General features: G+C 41.8%; 1 protein-coding gene across 1 annotated transcript; it reads left to right on the top strand.

Annotated features, from left to right (window-relative positions):
• Positions 1-1,900: 1,900 nt before the first annotated feature.
• Positions 1,901-7,152, top strand: LOC129208971 (protein NDNF-like). Its single transcript, XM_054832566.1, has 3 exons — positions 1,901-2,088; positions 4,666-4,799; positions 5,801-7,152. The coding sequence occupies exons 1-3, from the start codon at positions 1,901-1,903 to the stop codon at positions 7,150-7,152; spliced, it is 1,674 nt and encodes a 557-aa protein (XP_054688541.1).
• Positions 7,153-20,769: the final 13,617 nt, after the last annotated feature.

The raw sequence follows: 20,769 nt of genomic DNA on the forward strand, positions 1-20,769 counted from the left end.
ATTTAAGCAGCAGAAAGACCTTTTTTTTTTTTCCTTAATCCTCTCCGAAGCACAGAGCAACTCAGATTCCACTGTCAAAGGTAAAACAAAATATTTGGGGTTATATTTTGAATCTGTAAGCTATCATTAGACTACAAGAATAACAAAGTGGCAAAGAAGTGACTCAGAGTCATAAGGGAAGCTCTGTTTTAAGAACATTAAAAATGGAATTGATATAATAATCTTAACTATGCTTTCAACTTGTTCAGATGGTTGTTTAATCTTGCATTCAGCCAGGTGCTAAAAATATTACAAAGAGGAAGAGAATATCCTAACTTTATTAGGATGTTAGGTATAACATTCAGATGACCTGGTAGTGATAATTTCAATAGTCTCACTGATAAAGATGTGCATTACTTGGGGAATCACAGACAAAACCAAGTTTTGTGCATAAAAGTCTACAGGTGTATTCAATACTATGTTTAAATGTGCATGTTTGAAATGGATTTATAAGTGACCAGTCCTTTTATAAAGTCACTTTAATCGTAATGGGCAGCAGGTCTGCTGAGTTGTAGATATTTTGACTGCCTAAGATCATCTACACATTTGCAGGCACCATGAGGAAAGGGCTGATCTCAGAAATGACTAAAAGTGACATAGGATGGAGCCTTTGTTTTTTTATGTTCTCTTCTATCATCAGCCAAAAATCAGATTTAACCAGGATATTTACTCCTTGCTGCCTGTAAAATGCAATAAGCTACTTTTTCCTCAAAAAAGGGATCTTGCTCACAGAGCTCCCTCTGCTTTCCAAATCCCTGAGCTACAGCTGGGCACCTGTATTGAAGGTCTATGCCCTTCTTTCTTCCCCCTTTTATGCCCTTTCCACTTTCCTCTTTTTCTGAAACTGGATGGGGCAGACAAAAAATTTGTAAGCATAGTCTATAACCTCACATAGTATACTGTTAAAATTTTTTGTCCTAACCAGAGTTTCCTATCTGTAGCTCTGTGAAATGTGCATAAGCACAGTTGAAGAGATGATTTTGGGGACTGTTTGTGTATGTTTCTTTCATAGATTCGAAGCTGATAATAAAGCATCCTGGCAAAAGGAAGGGGCATACATGATTTTTTAAAAATCTTTTATCAGAGTGAATACAATAGAGTTGTTACAGTTCCAGTGAGCAGCAAATGCTGAGATGGGCTGGAAGAGATGCAAGTGTGAAAGGGATGGGCAATAGAAAAGTCTCAGAATGATTTATCCAGCTGCCCTACAGTAATAAAACCTTCCTCCAAATGAGATGCACAAAGAGCTTAAAATCTCCTAAGTATCAGTTTAGGGATTCTTATCCAGGATCCTCCACTTTTCATCAAACAATATCTTACACTGCTCTATGTTATTCTGATCATCTTCTCTACGCATACCTACCATCACAATGGATGAAATAAAAATTATCCCTGACAGAACAGCAGAAGCAGTGTTTGGGATAAAGTGACCTCCTGTGAGTTTGAAAGTGACAGTTCTATTACAAATAACACGTCCTTGAAATTTAGCAAATGAACACTATAAACTAGGAAAAATATTTTAAATGTAATTCTCCACTCATTTTGTCAGCAGTGAAAGGTGGGGGTTTTTATGACTGTCTTGTGATACTGCACTTGTGCTACATTGACTATATTTTTCTATAATAAAAAACTTCATAGCAGCTTCTGCCATTAAATCTTTGCAGAGAGATCCTCTGAGAAATATTTCTCTGTGAACTTTAAGAAATTTAGCAAAATTGAGACTGGGACTGTTTGAATGTCTGGCTTGCTGTGATTATGATACATACTAAGAAAGGCACAGAGAGAGGGGGTCACTGATTATTTTCTCCCCTAAGACAGCAATTTCGGTTCACTTTTGTCATCTCACTTTTCAGTACTGAAGATGTCCTGGTTCTGGTTTTATCTGCCTCTCCATCTTCTCGTGATGGCTTGCTTGTGTCATTCCATAAAAGCACCCACCACTAGTTCCCAACAGAGCTTCAAGACTGATCTCTTCAATTTCTACCACTCCCTGATACTTGCTGATGGTAAGGAAACTACAATTCACCTGCTGAAGGACATACCTAAGAGGTAAGAGCAAATCAGTCACTCCTATTCTCAGATACTTTCCTGTGACACTGGGAGCTGCACGCTACCAGCGCGAGCCAAGAATTGCTATGCACCTGCAGAGCCCTACCAGCATCCACTGAATTTCCAGAGAAATGCCCCATTGCTGTCAAGCTCAAGTGTCATTGCATTGCTCAGAGTCTAGAATGAGCCTCTGAGATGAAGTTTAGATTCATGCACACATTTCAGGCAGCTTTCTGTGGTGGTTGTCAGAGCAGCAGCAGAGCCGATACAGAATGGGTGGGCTCCAACAGCAAACAGTTGTGTCACAAAGAGCCTGGCTTCAGAACTGCAGAGACATCAACTGTCCTACATTCACTGTAAAATACAAGAATTTTACCTAGCAAACTATCTATTCCAAAAATCAATAGAATATCTGCACAGACTTCTTAGCAGAAATACTTCCGCCAGTGTCCAGCATGCTGGAAGTGTTTTTGTTGGATGGCGCTAAAGCTTGCTAAGATCAAAAGTGCTTTGCATGTGGAAATTCCAGATTCTTCACTTCCCCAAAATATCTGCAAAGTTTTCTGCTGTATCTAGACATATAGGTATCATGGTTTTACCCCAGTTGGCAGCTGAGCACCACATAGCCACTTGCTCACTCCCCCCCATCGGGATGGGGGAGAGAATTGGAAAAGTTAAAGTGAGAAAACTTGTAGGTTGAGATAAAGACAGTTTAATAGGGAAAGCAAAAGCCACGCGCACAAGCAAAGCAAGGGATTCATTCACCACTCCCCATGGGCAGGCAGGTGTTCAGCCATCTCCAGGAAAAGCAGGGCTCTGTCACGCGTAACAGTTACTTGGGAAGACAAACGCCATCGCTCCGAACGCCGCCGCCCTCCCCCCCACACTCTTCCCCCAAGCTCCTTATAAACTGAGCATGACGTCATATGGTATGGAATATCCCTTTGGTCAGTTTGGGTCAGCTGTCCTGTCTGTGTCTCCTCCCAACTTCTTGTGCACCCCCAGCCATCCCACTGGCAGGGCAGTGCAAGAAGCAGAAAAGGCCTCAGCCCCGTGTAAACACTGCTCAAAAATAAGTCCATAGAACAAAAACATCTCTATATTATCAATGCTGTTTCCAGCACAAATCCAAAACATATCCCCACGCTAGCTACTATGAAGAAAATCAACCCTCTCAGCTGAAACCAGGACAGTAGGTGATCAGATATTACAACTGGTACTGCATCTTGGGTAGCAAAGAACGATCTGCTTGTTTGGGAAGAGACGCACTTCAAGTAGTTTAATCAGACTCCACTTTGGACAGTGACCAACCCGTACAGATTTTGACATACACCTGAGCAGAGGGGTCATGGAGCAGAGAGTAAGCCAGATGGTTCAGTCTTGATATGCATTGCACAGAAACTAGAACATGGCACATGTTACATAATATGATGATGCTCACCAGAGCAAAACCAAGAGCTCTCCTTGTGAAAGGCAAATGGGTGTTAAAATCTCATAAAAGTGAATTTTTTTGCTGTGCTCTTGTGGCATAACATTAAGATTGCAATTAGGGAGCAAAAACTCCTTCACTTCAGCATGATCAGGTAAGGACCTTATGAACCCCAGAGTCATCCAAACAGGAAACCAAGAGATGACAAGTTTTGGCTTAAAGTAAGACTCGAGAATGTGGAACTGTTTCCAGGGAAGCTTGACTCTGGCCCAGCAGCCATATCCTGAGAGTAAGCCAGACCTCTAGGCTGACATATCTATCCATAATGACTAGGCTCGTCTCACCAACGAACAAAAAACCTCAAATTGCCTTCATTTAACTGCAGAGTGACCGACCCAAGTCCAAATATTTCTGTGGCTGTATACAGTCTGTATATACCAAAACAACAGAAATAAACAGAAGACCAAAGGAGCAAGACAGGAAGCTGGCCTTTACTGTAAATAAGCAGGAATCAAAACTTGACCAAGTAGACTGATGTTGCTTTGTACTGCTCATGCACGGCAGCCTCTGGCATGAAGGCAAGTAAGTTAGAACCAGCCTGGATGAAACTGCCATTGACATCTGACAGTCTTCAGGATTTGCTAAAATTCTTCTGTTATATCCACTTCATCTGACACCCAGGAAGACCTAGATATGCAAGCACATATGCTATTATACACTGTAAGAACTTTCCCTGAACTCCAGCCAGGAAATTCTGGGAAAAAGCATACCAAATTCCTCAGAGTTAGCCAATGGGTAATTATCTGGAAGGCAGTCAATCACACCCAAAATATCCAGGTAAGTACTGAGGTATGATGTTCACCTGAAGTATGTTAAAATTCAGTGGGAAAAACATTGCCTACGTTAGGTGGATAAAACTTCCAGTGGATATTTGTGTACTAGAAGAAAAAAAAACCAAACAAAAAACCAAACAGAGCATGTATTCTTCCCACAGCTGAAGATGTCAGACATTCACCATCCCCTTGTGTTTATGCACCTCAACAGGGAGTGGTCACTTTTACCCACATCAGAATGGCGGATTACAAGGAGTCTCAGGCAGCCTTTAATTTCCTGACACTTTCCCCTCTATTTTTAATTCACATTTACAGGTACTACTTTGTTTTGGAGGAAAGCAGAGCCCTTGCACCTTTCACAGTAACAGTGACCCCCTGTGATGTTCCCATCGAATGGAGCATACTTGTGCACAAGGCTTCAGCAAGTTTCCTTGGAAAAGCAGCACTAGGTAAGACCCTTGGGTCTGCCTGAGCAGAGACAGGGAAGAAAGTTATTCATAAGGAGTTGTTTTACAGGAAATTCCCCACAAGCTTAAACATCTCATGCTTCCCTCTCCTGTAAACTGCCATGGGCTGAAGAGGACATCCCTGTCTCCATGGGTGAACTATGGGAGCCCATGGGATATTGCCATCCACTCAAGTAAATAAAGGATTTGACTTGAAAAAGTCAAAATCACAGGGTAATATTTGGGAACAACACCGGGTGTTCGGGGCTCCACAAACACAGATCAGTTTCATAAGCTGTTTGTACTGGCCCAAACTTCCCTCTGCTGTCTCAGCTCTTTTTCTGTGGCTTAAGCCACTTGAACCAGTCATTTTGTTCCCCACAGTGATGTGTAGAACATTTAGCCATTTATTTTTCTAGGAATACCATCCACCATGGCAGTGGGCATTATGCTGCCTTTAGCCCAAGAGGAAATTCCATTCTCTTTCATGATTTTTTTAAATTAATTTTTCAAACTAAAATCTGAAAGCTGCCATAAACTAGTTCTTACCTGTCAGACAAGTACACCTGACTGAGGAGCTCAAATAACATTCCTTTGAAGTAATAAATATTCCCTTTTCGTAGGAGACAGTCAGTGGCACGAAACTAAACCAAAGAAAACTCCTTTCATAGAAAGTGTGAGTCTCCTTGAAGAAAAGTACCCAAAGAGACAGCCATGGGAAGAAGAAAACTGTAGGGACATCAGGCACGATACAAGTCAAGCTTTTGCAAGTTGTGGTTTTATAATTATAATCTTTTTGAAAATATAATTCTACAACTGCACTGCTAAAATAAAAGCTACTCCAATTTTATTTTAATAAATTGGCAGCAGCAAAAAGTATTTTTAGTTATAATTATTGTTTTCAGCAAGAAAATAGGATGTTCCCTGACATATGAGCAATAAAACTTATGTGCTTTATTTCACATCTGTTACAACAAAAGTTACAAGTCTGCTTTTGCCTGCAGGTGATCATGATACACAAGCGGTCTCAAAATCTCAGAAGGCTCCAAGCATGGTATCCACCATTTTTAACTATAAGGGAAATTCTGTAGAGACATACATGGGTATGTCTTCTCATTCTGCCCTTTACATGCTAGAGTTCTTATCCACTGAGCGAGACACGCACATTACCGTGTACTTAACAACTGACACAACATCTGGGCACCTCTACCCAGAGCTTCCAATGGATCCACGCATAGATGTTATTGGCATTGGGCATACAACAGTGACTCTGACCTGGAAACACAGTCCCTCTGTCTTGCAACATAGAGAAAACATCCAGTACTGTCTTCTGGTTAATGAAAAGCACAACTACAAGAGCTTATGTGCTGCTGAAACAGCAATCAGATCCTCCGGAATGAAACTGCCACCTACATTAGCTTTGTCTCTCTCTCCATACCTTCTCGAACCACAGCAGGTGATGATATTGTCCAACAGTGAATTGAGCATCATCAACAAAGCAAGTAGCGGGGAAGTCAGGCAGATATGCATGGGTACCAAGAACACCTACACAGTGCCCAATCTCAGTCCCAGCACTCAGTATTACTTTGACGTTTTTGTTGTCAATCTCCTCACAAATGCCAGTGCTGCTTACACTGGGACATTTGCAAGAACCCTGGAAGAACCTGAACCTAAGGTGACAGAGCTGAAAGATGGGAAGGTTATTCAGATTGTCCTGGATGGGAAAAAACAGAAATTCTACAGTCTGCGGTACCAGGCAAGGCACAAGAAAATACAATTCACCTTTCAGTTGTGTCGTGGCCAAGTACGGGTTCACATAACAAAGAACGGTAAAACAGTGGCATCGGAAAACATCTCAGGGCTGAGGTATTTCTCACTGAAGGGAAAGCTGCTGGACACATACTTGGTGCAGTTGAGGTCCACAGAGGAGTCTAACTCTTCTGTGAAAGTTCAGGTGTCCTCCCATTTCCACAAACCCTTATTCCCACTTCTCCCAGAGAGCTTAAAAATCAAATCCTTCAGTAAACTGAGGACCTGCAACTCTGTCACCATTGCCTGGCTAGGAACACAAGAAGAGAGCAAGTACTGTGTGTACAAGAAAAGGATTGAAGAACATCAGGTCTGGATGGAACTGCAGAGTGCAGACAGGTGCTCTGGACCTGAATCTCGGCACAAGTCAGAGAAAGTGCTGTGCAAGTATTTCTATGATATAAATCTCCAGCGAGCCGTCACCACAGAGACCATCAAAGGGCTGGACGCAGGGACGCTTTACTTGTTTGATGTTTATCTCTTCGGGCCATCTGGCATCCCCATCAGATATCACAGTAAAGTTGTGAAGACCAGAAAAAAATGTTGAAGGTTTTTAAAGAAGTGAATGAAGACTTTTATCAAAATCTATGCCAACCCATGCCATAGCCCATGCAGTTTAAAATATGCTGACTCAAAAAATTTAAAGCCATGAGACTCTACAGAAGCAGCATCTTAGTTGTCTAGATCATTACGCTTACATTTGCATCTTCTCTCCTGTATAAGTTTTTTCCCCCCCTCTGCTGTCTCAGATATCAAAAACAGATCAATGAAACAAATCCATGCACATGGAAATAAAATACAATGGCACCCATGAGAAATAGATTGGTTACCCAAAATGCTTCTGAAATCCAACACAGAAATGATCGGAAACACTTCTCAAGCAGCACACATCATTATTTTAAAGTCTCAGAGTTTTCCACTGTGTAACTCCATCATCTTATGAGGAACTGAGAGACCCCACAAGTCAAGCTGGTCTTGAGAGGCTGAACTTCCCCACTGCTTGATCAGGGATGGAGACAAAAAGAAGTTTAAAAAAGCAGTGGAACTGGTATAAAGCTCCACGCCTTGAGTAAAGCAGGCTGAAATACATCTTCCCCTATTACCTGCATGTTTGCTTGGCTTTCATTTCTATAGAGAAACTGTACTTGGTTAGAAAGTGACAAAGTTCAGGCCAGGAACTGGCTCTGGATCCGACTTTTCTGGGGAGCATACAAACGCACCACTATGCTGCTGCCCATTGAGGAAAGTAGCAAATAAGGAATCTTGCCATGGAAAGCAGGTTTTTATCTCTCGCGTCTGATATCAAGCCCATGCCTACCACTGTGTGACTCCTGAGTGTAATATACTCTCTCTTCACATCCTTAACCCAGCCTATATCAACGAATGCATTGCTTTAGGAAAAAATAAATGTAGTTTTCCTATTAAATATCATGGAGGGAAAATATTTGTAGTAAAAATCCTGACAAACATTTTTTTTTGTTGTCCTGTTTCCTTGATTACCTTCCTTAGATGACAAAAGACAGTATTAAAAAAAAATTGAAAAAAATTAAATGTCTTCATTAAAAAAACTTACACTCAATTTCAATTATCAGTAGAAAATATTTTGCACATAGGCTCTTGGCAGGTCTGGAATTTACATATAAAGAGATACAATAGATTCACTGACCCTGAGATTGCAAGAGAAATCCTGCCTGCTGTAATTCTTTTTCCTCTGCAATTACACTAAGCAAAGATATAAATTATTAATTCCATTATTGTACATTTCAGAAGTTCACTTGCAATTCAGGCTCATCAAGGTTCTGGTTTACTCTGAGTAATTATTACCTCCAAGCATGCCTGGAGGCACTTGGTAAGGACTGAATCAGTCCTCTGTGCACACAGAGGATTGTACCTTTCCTGCTCCACAGCCTTGACAGCGCTGTGCACCCTGTACAGTGCACACTATACATTAGCGGACTCGTTAGTCCCAGAAGAAGGGCTCTGGCCTTCACATGGGATCAGCTGCAGCATGTGGGCTTTGGCTAGGCTTTACATTCCTGCAGGCGCTATTCCAGATCAAGCGGTGCCACGGCAGGAGCCACGTGCTCTGTGACCTCCTCCCCACACTCTGCAGGCCTTTTGGCTAATTACAGGGCCTGGCATCTGCACTGCCTTCTTTCCAAGGCAAGTGTTCTCCATTTTGCTCCTGCCAAAAATAGTCTGAGCTCAAAGAGCAACAGAGGTCATCTCCGCTTGGAAATCTTAATGTTTTCTTCTGCCTTCCTCCTCAATTTCAGGCATTTATATTCTGGATGAACTTCACTTAGATGCCCTACAAATGACTGTTATAGCAACCATAATAATAACAACAGCAGAGCAACAGGAAAATCTGTTTAGTTGCAGATACAATAAATTCTTAATCCACTGTCCTCAGTCTGTCAGAGCATTAACCCCTGCTTTTGCCCTCTGTACACAAATGCCACAAAAATGTCACTTGGAAGAGGCAGGTACGTTGGCACCTTGCCTCATACCAGTGCCTCTACTGAAGAATATATTTCACAACAGAGCCAGCTTTAGACTTCTCAGCAAAACCTTGCTTTAGGGCTGTAGCCAAGAGCTCCGAGGAAGGGATAGAAGGACAGTCTGGTAGAGGGCAGAGAGCTGAGCAGATGGAGGTAATACATAAGCAAAGGCTTGGTGTAGCGCTGAGTTGACTGACAGTTAATGGAATCCGGAGGGAAGGAAGTGCAGGTTTGGAAGTCAGCAGATATTTCAGGGGGACTTTGAGAAGAGCCAAGAGATTCTCCTCCTCCCAGCTTCACCAGCTCCTCTTCACTCCACCTTCCTCTGGCCATCGCCACATGCAGAGGACTGGCTGCGGCAGAGACCAGTGGGGAGCTCTGAACACCACAACTTACTGCTCCTGCAGCCCAGGCTGGCACACGAGCAGAGCAGCGACTACTGCTGCTAGTCCCTCACTCACAGGAGGAGCTGCCACCCACACATACCAGTCCCTCCATCACCAAAGGCCCCTGCACAGGGGAGGGAGAGTTTAGCTATAAAGAGGAACATGCTGTTCTGTCAAAACCCGTTGCCTCTAATATAAGCAGAGCAGACAACCTGCCCTCTAGGTAGCAGCCTACTTTGCTTCTGTGTAGCCAGCCATGGTCTGTAATACAGACCCCAGGAACAGCAGGGAATGTTCCTCTCCATTGATCTTTCCACTGTGATTTTGCCTGTGTGCACCAGACTGTAACCCTTTTTTCAATTCGCTCACGCCCATACCCTGCTTGCGGCAGCCTTGGGATGCACTGGGTTTATAAGCTGGGTGTCACTTTGCTGACTGCTGTCCTGGGAATGAAGTTTCAGAGGTTTATCCACAACAAAACCAAAGGTGCTGCAACAAAACCATTGGTGCTCTTCCTACCCCTACCAACTGCTCATGTGTGCAGTTTCCCATCTTCAACACTTGAAAGCCCTTCTCTTTCAAAGCTGTTTAACATCTTTCCATCTTCTCTCCCTTCCTTTGACTAGTGCTTGCCTACTGCAGTCTGACCATAAACATTTCCCAAGTAACATTTACTTCTTTATTCTTTCTGCAGTCCTTCTTGTTGAACTTCTAGAGAAGCTCAGTTCCTTCAGTCCAGTCTGTCCTAAGCTGTCATCAACTCTTCCCATCTGCTCCCCATCCCTGCTGAATCTGAGTCATATAGAAAGTGCAGACAGATATCTTCATGGAGAACATTCCAAGAGCAACATTTTGCTTTTGTGGATCTTTTAAAGTAAGTCTTCAACAGTATTATCAGGCCAAAGTATTTTTCCTAGTGTTCAGTGGTGAGTCCCAGTTTATGTACTTCTAGCTATTGGATCTCAAGTTCTATCACAGCTGAGATCAAAGCCTGACACTATGCATCTCTTCCTAGCATTTTTACAGAATTGCTCCCATTGCTAAGCCACCCCTCCACATGGGAAGTGGGGGTCAGGGATACCAAAAACAGAGGGCAAATAACAAGAGAAAACGGGTTTCATATCTACGTCGCCTTTCTTTGTGGGCTTAGCCTCACAAATCACCACTTGTGTTCTGGAAATGAGGTGCAGGTATCTGAAACAGTGAAATAATAAAGCACAGGCTTCTAAATTTGCCATTGTGTATGCCTGTAAGCCACAAAACAGTACAGCAAGGGGCTCTTCAGCATTGCTTTCAGTATTTCATACAGCTGTTATTGCTGGAAACTTCAAAGCACAACTTAAGACAGTAATAATTGCTCATTTAAGTTATACACTTTGAAAGATACTGCTACTTAAAACCAGTGTAGAGGTTTCTGATACGAGTTCAAGGACTGATGACATTTATGAGTTAATATTTAACTGACATCGAGAATCATCTATTTTGTCATTCCTTTTTCCTCCTGTATTTAACAGCCCATTTATTCATTCCCTGTTACTTTGAGTTTCCTAACAAATGTAAATACCCTTCTAGGTGGATCTAGTAGTCATTTAAAAATTGTTCTCTGTCTGTCCACCAACACATTCAGGGATGCTTTCACAGCTTTGAGTAAGATTTTTTTTTATTTCATTCTTGTGTCCTTGCATTTTTTTTTTTCCCTGGGTAGTGCCTTCCTACTCGGAAGACTTGCTTCTAGCTTAAGCAACATGTTAATAATAGCCTTGCTATTTTGGCCCCAGGTGCTGGACTGAAATGCTGCTCACTAGCAGTTTTCAAAGAGCTGTGAGTTTGTTTACATGTATACATATCACCTGCATTTTGGGATTTGTTGGGTTTTGGTCAGTAGAGTTTATGAACCATGGACACTGCAGTTAAACATCCTTGCCACATATAGCTTTGCACAAGGCTTAAAATCTAATTTTAAAAGTCAAATAATATTAGCACTGACAGCAAGTCCAAGCCAGTGACCCCAAAATGCCAAAGGCTTTCAGGTGCTGTTAGAGCAACTGAAGCTCTCTGGCATTTGAAGAAAAATGGATGACTTGGCAACTGAACACCCATTCAGCGAAATAACAAACCCAGGCAAAACCAAACAGATTACTGTATCTTTGGGGATGAAGGTGAACAAAAGATGCATGGCTGCTCATCAGTGTTACCTATCCTGCACAGGCTGGATTGAGAGATCAACAAAGCAGAGACAGGTGAGTGGGCTTCTTTCGCAAAACAACAGGTATTTCCTGGGCAAGTCTGTCTAGGAATATTAAGAAATAACACTGTAAAAAAGCAGCTACGTTTACTAGAAGAGGCAAACAATAAATGTCACACTCCTGCGTTACATTTTTCTGCGAAGAAACACGATCTAACTCAGGGCTGAGCCCAGGGGATCCGGGGCTAACCGCTGCTGGCATGAGCTGCCGTGGCTCCCGCAGCCAGCGCTGCCAGGAGGTGGTTGAGCATCCCGGGCAGCACGTGAAATGCCGTGCTGCTGCCAGGCCCGCGGGCACGAGAGGGCAGTGTCACGCTGTGTGACAAGTGGAAAGAGCTTTTTTGATAAAGCTTATCAGGAGCAAGTATTTCGGCAAATTTAACAAGCCAAGCATCTTGCTGATAAGGTTATTAAGGCAGAACAGATAGAAGAAAAGTCTAAGGAGCTTACATTTTATTTTCTTTCAGGCTTTCAAGCGTTCCAAGTTCGGGGGAGGGTGGTTTAAAATTAAAGGGCATAAAAAGTGATAGCCAAGGAACAAAAAAAGATAGGTGCTTACTGGAAGGACTGTAACACCACAGTGTTCCTAGTGCCTCTGAGAGGTTCAAGACTGCCATCACTGAAGGGGTCAAAGCTCCTATGAAACAGAGAAATACAGTGGTACCAAGGACAGTCACAGATTTGATGAGGTTAAAGTTGGGAGTTTTAGTTCAGACATGATCTGCCCAGCAAATTGTGATCCCAGGCACCTCCCTACCAACTCTATCTTCTCCTGTAGTGCTCTTGCCCTGAGGGAGGTTCTCTGGAACCTTTCTTCCCTGTCTCACTGACAACGCTTAGCAGCAGCTTACCTCCCACCAGAGCTGGATGTCCCACCAATACTCTGGGACATCGGGAACAGACCCCAGTTTGTCAGGAGGTCATTCTTCAGGGATTGTGGTCACTGATCCTGTGGCCTCTGCAAGGACTGAGGATTTGCTTTCAGGGACTAAGAGCCATCCCTGAAAAACTGTACACCCCGTCTTATACTGCTTTTCCTCCGAGGCAGGTTCTCTGCTGCTCCCCTACCTCAAACCTATGAAAGCATTGGAACAAGGCTAGCCTGCCCCCAGATGACCGCAGAGTACGCTGAGGAGGTAAGTGCCAGAGAGTGCTGTTTCTTTTTGCAGGTATTCATATCAGTGACACAGGAGGGGCTCTGAGAAGGTGACCTGTGAACTCAGCTTAGAAGGGTTTTTTCAAACTCCTGTGGTAATTTGGTCTGAAAGCAGAACCCAGTAGGAAAGGAGGCCTTCAGAGGCCAGGGTGGGAGCAGGAAAAAAGCATGAAGAGTCTGAAGGTAACGAGGTAAAAATTGAGTTTGTTAGAAGCTTCTAAGGAAAGGAAGGATTTGGCCTGGATCCACACTTTGTATCTGGCTCACATTTTTGTAAGTTGTCTACTAAAGAAACCTTTTTACCTGGACAGACATTTCTCCAGAATGACATTCATGTTCAGCAGGGCTCTGCAGGAGCCCTGATAAGGGCTGCCAGTGGGATACATCAGTCCTGGCCCTTCCTGCAGCATTTTCCAGGCACCAGCACCACAGCAGTAACTGTGACACCAATTACTTTTTCATTCTTTTTCCAGCAGAAGGAAGATTGTGCTTGATTAAGCTTCACTACTGATTCATTTCTGTCTCTGAAATTCAGTGCCAGCATATAAACCCACTAAGCCCCTGGTATTCCTGTAGCTTGTGACTCACACGAACAGGAAAACTCAGCATGCAGCATGTTGTCTATACCAAGACCGTAACTCTAAGGAAATACTCAATCTCTGAGTCTCCGTTAAAGGCCTCTGAAAATAACCACACACAACACACTGTTAAGGTAATGTGCTGTAAGACCTGGATTTCACATCTAACAGATCAGCTACATTGAAAAAAAACCTCCACAAAACCAAAACAGGGACTTGAAGCAAATAGGCAAAGTCTAGCTCTTCTGCTTTTCATTTTCTTATGGGAGGCATAGGCCAAAACCAGCCTGGCAACACTCCAAGTGGTACTACACAGCACGGCTGAGGTGGTACCATTGTTCAGAAAAACATCCAATTTAAATTACTAGTGTGGTATGTGATAAATGGCTTTAAACAGGTTAAATGCATCTCCACTGTGAGCTTAGGGCATGATCCGTCTCCTCTGTGGCCACAGACATAACTGGAAAGTTTAAGATTGGCTATTTGAGTGAATCTCGGTTATAGAAGTGCAGAAAAGCAACTTTCCTGTGGAAAGTTTCACAGGTATACCTCAGAAATGGCTGAAAAGCACAGCTAGCAACTGGACTGGTTTCCTGGGCCTCACTGATGAGGTACAGAGCATTCAAGGCTGTTAAATAATTTTCCGACTCATTCTTAAAATCAACACTTCTGCATGCAAATAACTGACAACATGAGGGACCTTGACAGGCTGGAGAGGTGGGCCCGTGCGAACCGCATGAAGTTCAACAAGGCCAAGTGCAAGGTCCTGCACGTGGGTCAGCGCAATCCCAAGCATGACTATAGGCTGGGCGAGGAATGGATTGAAAGCAGCACCGAGGAGAAGGACTTGGGGGTATTGATTGATGAGAAGCTCAACATGAGCCAGCAGTGTGCGCTTGCAGCCCAGAAAGCCAACCATGTCCTGGGCTGCATCAAGAGGTGTGACCAGCAGGTTGAGGGAGGTGATCCTGCCTCTCTACTCCGCTCTTGTGAGACCCCACCTGGAGTACTGCGTCCAGCTCTGGGGGCCCCAGTACAGGAGAGACATGGAGCTGTTGGAACAAGTCCAGAGGAGGGCCACGAAGCTGATCAGAGGGCTGGAGCACCTCTCCTATGAGGACAGGCTGAGAGAGTTGGGGTTGTTCAGCCTGGAGAAAAGGCGGCTCTGGGGAGATCTAACTGCAGCTTACCAATACCTGAAGGGGCCTACAGGAAAGATGGTGAGGGACTGTTTATGAGGGAGTGTAGTGACAGGACAAGGGGTAATGGGTTTAAGCTGAAGGAGGGTCGATTTAGATCAGATGTTAGAAAGAAATTCTTTACTGTGAGGGTGGTGAGGCACTGGAACAGGTTGCCCAAACAGGTTGTGGATGCCCCCTCCCTGGAAGTGTTTAAGACCAGGTTGGATGGTGCTTTGGGCAACCTGGTCTAGCGGAGGGTGTCCCTGCCCGCAGCAGGGGGGTTGGAACTAGATGATCTTTAAGGTCCCTTCCAACCCAAACCAGTCTATGATCCTATGATTATGATATACTAAGTACATTTGTAAGATGTACAGGTGGGAATCTGTAAGGCTTGCTCCCTTCCTTCACTGTCTCCTATTCTCCATACATAGAAAGTAGTTGTATGCATGAGCTACATGGCTTAACAGTATCTCAACCTGGGGCCAGTTTCATGATTTTTAAGCATTTGGAGTTGATAGTACCCATGACTGTGGATTGTCAGCTGCACATTCATGAAGGACCACAAAAGCAAGAACAGTTTGTTTACCATGACAATCAGGAGGCCTCAGAATGCTTACTGTATATGTTGGAAAGTTTTAACTTGGAGGATTCTTTGGCCTTTTTTTATCTAGAAGAATCCAAACCAAAGAGGGAACCAATATTAAGCACTACTGTCAGTGACCAGTGCCTTTGAGGACAACAGCCATCCACTCACAGAGAAGGATTTCTTTCTTTATCTGCAACTCAAAAAGAAACAATTTTATTATTGGGTTGACCTAAAAAAATTTCAAAGATTTGTATTCAGGCAGTTAGTTTCATAAGTGGGCCAAAACCTCTGGTTTTGTAATGTGGCACAGTCCTGAAAGCCAGATTTCCAAAAGCACATAGTGCCAGTTTGTCAGCTCAGACTGAGAACCCACAAATTGGCTAGACCATCAGAAGTGCTTTGCACATATTATCTTCTATTGGGACAAAATAATTTAAAAATCTGTCCATAACTCAATGAAACCACAACAGTTACATCTGCAAACAATTTGGCCCATAATATTTTCCTCCCTAGTCATGCTTATGCAAAGTAAAACAATGCTACTTTTATAGCAACTACTTTATCCATGTTATTCACATGTACTGATGTTCAACCTTCTAGAATACCTGAGAGAAAGCAGCAAGGTGGGTGGGGGTATGCATGTGTCCCAGAGTAGAATTTAATTAGCTACAAAGAAAAAGTCACTTCTAACTCCAAAATGCAACTATTCTATAGCTAAAAGCAGATGGTTTCACTTGGAGATAAAACTTCTCTAAAAGTGATATCAGAACTCTTATTCATGCAAATATTTTTTGTTTGCAAGGGTAGTTTTTCTTGAAGAAAGGACTCAGATGGAACTGAAAAGTGATTCAGAACATGCAAAAAACCTGTAAGTCTATAGTTCAAAAACAGGATATTAGAGCAGAAATCAGCAGCTCACATTGCATTGGGCACAGTCAGTTCTGACTAAAGTAACTGATAATTACATTATTTAATAGCCTTTTGAGTCTCAGAAATTGGCAGCAAACCTAATATTTCAGCTATTTGGATAAAACTGTTCCTTGTCTCTAGGGTATTGCTGTTTATTTGCCCCAACTCTATTAATTCCATCTTAACCAGGTATTCAGAAAATGTGTGATAGCAGAATTGATCAGTCAAAACATACTGAACATTCTTTTCCAGAGGATTGAGAAATAATTCATGTAAGTAGTTCTTTTGCAACATCCTTTGGCTACGCTGTCCCTCTGACTAACTTCTTACAAGGATAAAGAATTACATCTATTACTGTCCCACTATAGCTTCTTTCTCTACAGACTTCAGCAAAATATTCACATACACTTTTACTTCATTTGAAGCAGGAAGTTACATTTTTTCCCCATAATAAAACAGTTCTCCACCCACTTCCCAAGAAAAGTATGTAAATTGTCACAGCAAGGCGCAATGACATCCAATGGTAATGCTGTAAGCATGCTCACATCCCAGCACTAAAGCATATTTAAAGATAGGCAAAAGGAATTAAAAAATAATGGAAATACCAAATCCTAAGTGCATGAGCAGAAGGAAACTAGAAAGAATTACCCACAGCCTTCACACAGGAAGGGATCCATGTGTCTTAGGGGTTACTTTGGGCAGGTGAAGAGACTGGCTTCCGGGCTACAATTCATCCACAAGAACCCAACCTCCTCAGAGTGCCTCAGACTTTGTAGAGTTTCTGGATGTTTCAGCTTGCAGCCTCTTTTGCCTTGTCCTGTCCCTCACCTGCTGCAGGGGCTCCCCTTCGCACGCCCTCCAGCACACTGTCTGCCCCGGGGAATGCGTTCACTGTAGACCTACCAACTGGCCAGGCAGCACAACTGCTCTGAAACACTCAGAGGCGATGAAGATGATGCAAAGTGAATGGTGTTATTATTGCCATGCATCCATACTATATTTCCTACATTCAGAAAGGCATCTTTCTGCTTCCTAGAAATCATGCAGCACCAGCAAATTGCAAAATTGTGGCAAGAATACAAAAAAATCTAGACGCAAACCTAGGATGCCTATGTGAATTTTCTATTCCCGATGGAATAAGGGTGAACAGCATATTGAGTTTTACATTTGGCCTTTTACAAAATTATGGGTTATTTTCAGAACGCAGCTTTGATTTAAGTTCTGGTTGGTTTGGTTCAGTTCAGGCTTGTATCCAAACCTTTTAAAAACCAGTTCAGTTAAAACAGCTAAAGGAAGTAGTATAGGGTTTACTGTACTTTTTCCTTTAACTGTGAAATGTTTTGACTGGAAGCAATTTGGGTCAGGAGCCATTTTTTTATTATATGTATATTCAGGCCACAGCACTGATCCTGATGGACCTAAGTGCACTAATAAATGTGGTGGGTAGACATTATTTATTCTCATTTTAAAAGTAACTGAATAAATTTTACCATTAGGTGGCACCAGAGAATATTTTAACATTAATATGAAGGGCCACAAAATGAAATCTGGAATAGTCTTAAAACAGATGTAGCCACTAAATTAAAAAAACATAGTCATCTTTGCTATGCATATGAGCACTTGAATTAATTGACTATAAGTGATAGCTTTACACAGTTCATCAGAATGCAAGTTACAGCTAAATCCATTATTTCTTTATGGAAGATTTTTTTTTCCATTTTTAATCACACATGAAAAGTATTTAATGTGAAATTGCCATACAGTTTGATTTAACTGAGAAGAATGGCTTTGTAGTGTTTTATTTGTCTTACTGAAAAGGGAAATATATCTCTGCCCAGACAATTCCAAATGTAGGCTATTAGGAAAAAGACCCTTTCCAGAGTCCCTGTGCATATCTGGTACAATTCCAGCTAGGTCTTTGAATAATTTACCAGCTAATGAGCTCTTTTCTATTTATGAAATAATACTCTTAAGAATAGTAAGGCAGGACATAAGCAGTAGCCATATGTTTCTTCTCGAATTCCAGCTAGACAAATGACCTGAAAATTGCTGTTGCAAGAACTTCTAAAACATATGGCTAAGTACAGGGAATTTGTTAACTTCTTGTGTCAGATCCAAGAGTTTCCAATTATCAACAAAAGATGGCATACCAACCCAATTACTCCTGATATATTCCAGTCAAGACAGATTCCAAATAACCATAGCTGTGTGGGTGTATGCGGTTTGAAATAACAGGAATCACTGAAAATTTAGTGTAAATAAAAAAGTAGACCTTCTACATATCACATCCAGACAAATGTGTCCCAGTGTGCTGAATGTGCTTTCAACAGGAAGCAGGAATTTTTAGGCATTCTACCAATGCTGATTTCAAGCCATCATAAACTATTAGAGGTACATTTACTTTCCAGCATTACAGAAAACTCCTGCAACAGCTTATTTATTTCATTTGTCAGAGTGGAAAAAAAATGTTTCTTACATAAGATAACAAAAATGTACCAAATAATTTTCAATTATTGTTTTTAAAATTATTAATTGCAGACTGCTTTTTAAGGCAACATCCTTGTACTGTTGTATAAACACGAGGCTACAATTAACAGTCAGAACACTGGTACATTGTGCACATTACTGATACATCTGACTAAGGAACCGAGTCCAGCCCCATGTTCTTACTCACAGGAGTACTTAGACCCAGACTCTGTAGACACAATGTGTTTTCATACCATGCCTTACCCAAAGAATCTCTAGGCATTCCACTTGACAGCAAGATGGAAAAACAATGCTATATTCACAACAATGAACCAGAATTCATAGAACCGCTAAGGAAAAAAACATGAGCAACACGTTAGTAAACTAAATATTTCATATTCGTACTGTAAAATTTATTACATCATCTTAAGAGCTATATAACCTGTCAAGGATTATTTCCACTGTACTATGTCAGTGTGTCGATCCAGGTCAATGACAGTATATTCTTCACAAAGTATTTTTCTGGGCTAACTTTTGTTTTAATCCATCTTGGAAGGAAGATAAAGCTCCACAGGTAACTTCATGTTGCATTTACATTGAAATTCAGCACTTCGAAAGCCACCGCTTTATATTTAGCTTGCAACTACTGCAACTGTTGTAAGGTTTAAGTCATGGGTGGTAGCAAAACATACTAAATGACAGTTATCCATAGGCAAGCCAATTACTGAGATGCTTGCCTTTTGATCAGTCACAGCCCCGCAGTCACTTCTCAGACATAGGTCACCTTGGGTCAAGTTGTGCAACCCCTATCAGAGCAGAATTCACTTACTACACTACAGACCTCTTGGCTTTGCTCTAGTGGGAGTACTGCCTGACTAAAGGCTGCAGGGACATCCCTTACAGGCCACTTGCTGAGGAAAAAGTCTGAAAGAAATTGTGCCACTGGTGAGGTAAGAGGAAAAAGCCCCACAAAGCCTGAGAACCTCCTCACCTTCCTCAAGATTTCTAGTCAGACAAGTTGATCATGAGGGAGACTGGTCCATTCCAACTAAAGTAAGCAAATTTAATGGAAAATTATCTCCAAATACTTTGAACAGACTAAACATTAAAATAACTGCATGTACAAAAGATGTTTAAGAGTCTAGAAATGCAATCTTTCCCTAATGGCTCAGTTTTCATTTTCATGAAACTAAAAATCACTAATTTAACTAATCCCTCATTTATTGTATTGATTTTGAAAGTAGTCCTTAAGCTATTAGTGTAAAAAAAAGAGAGATTTTTTAAAAACATAACTCTGGTCTAATTCATAAGCCATGAGGAAAAAAATAGACGTGAAAAATCTGATTTTGTACCTGCCTAAAGTTATATTTAACTGTAGTAAGAAGATTGAAAAAAACTATAGATCATTCTGAAATTTGCTACCTCCGTGCTGTGTAGATGACTGATGTATTTCTCCCAAACACAAGATAAAAACTAAAGTGTTGTTTCTTATCAGAGCAAATATCTGGCCCTGTTCATAGGAATTTCCAATATTAACCCACCTGTAAACCAAAGAAAACATTTTCTCATAGCTCAGGAATCACAGTGCCACAGCAGCTCATTTGTAAGACACAGGAATGTTGCTTGTGAAACTTAATCTGCTATGAGCACATTGAGGTTTTTCAATGATTAGCTATAGTTTTATCAGCTCCATGATGCAAAAAGATGAGTTTTCACCAGAATGCTAATGGTATCTAACTGGCAATGCTTTCTCACCACCAGAATAAATATTAGTAGTCAATAAGTTTTCCTAAGTGTCCTTATACACCTTTTTCCTACTAAAATGTGGAAAAAGTATTCAGAAGTCTATGCCATGAATCAAAATACCTACTTCTAAGTCAGCAACAATCCACCTGCCAAAACATTAGTTCCCACTGCACAATATGCCCCACTTGTCAAACTTGGACTCCCTCAAACTTGCATATAGCAACAAATACATATCTTTATCTCCTCCTTTTCATGCTATTAATTTTGTTGAGGATCGTTCTTTTTCCCTGAAGCACATTGTTTCACATGCCATAGCTTAGATGGAATGGGATTCCATTCCAGCAACACACTTAAGCAGACACATGCATTCAATCACGTAAAGAAGCGTATTGATTTTGGTGAACCTATTT

Source organism: Grus americana, chromosome 7 (assembly GCF_028858705.1).
Source record: "Grus americana isolate bGruAme1 chromosome 7, bGruAme1.mat, whole genome shotgun sequence".
Taxonomy (NCBI): Eukaryota; Metazoa; Chordata; class Aves; order Gruiformes; family Gruidae; genus Grus; species Grus americana.

Excerpts from the sequence above, each read along its gene's own strand:
- LOC129208971 (XM_054832566.1), top strand. The coding sequence starts at position 1,901 with ATGTCCTGGTTCTGGTTTTATCTGCCTCTCCATCTTCTCGTGATGGCT. Across the intron at positions 2,089-4,665 it reads CTGAAGGACATACCTAAGAG|GTACTACTTTGTTTTGGAGG; the intron begins GTAAGAGCAAAT and ends TCACATTTACAG. Across the intron at positions 4,800-5,800 it reads CCTTGGAAAAGCAGCACTAG|GTGATCATGATACACAAGCG; the intron begins GTAAGACCCTTG and ends TTTTGCCTGCAG.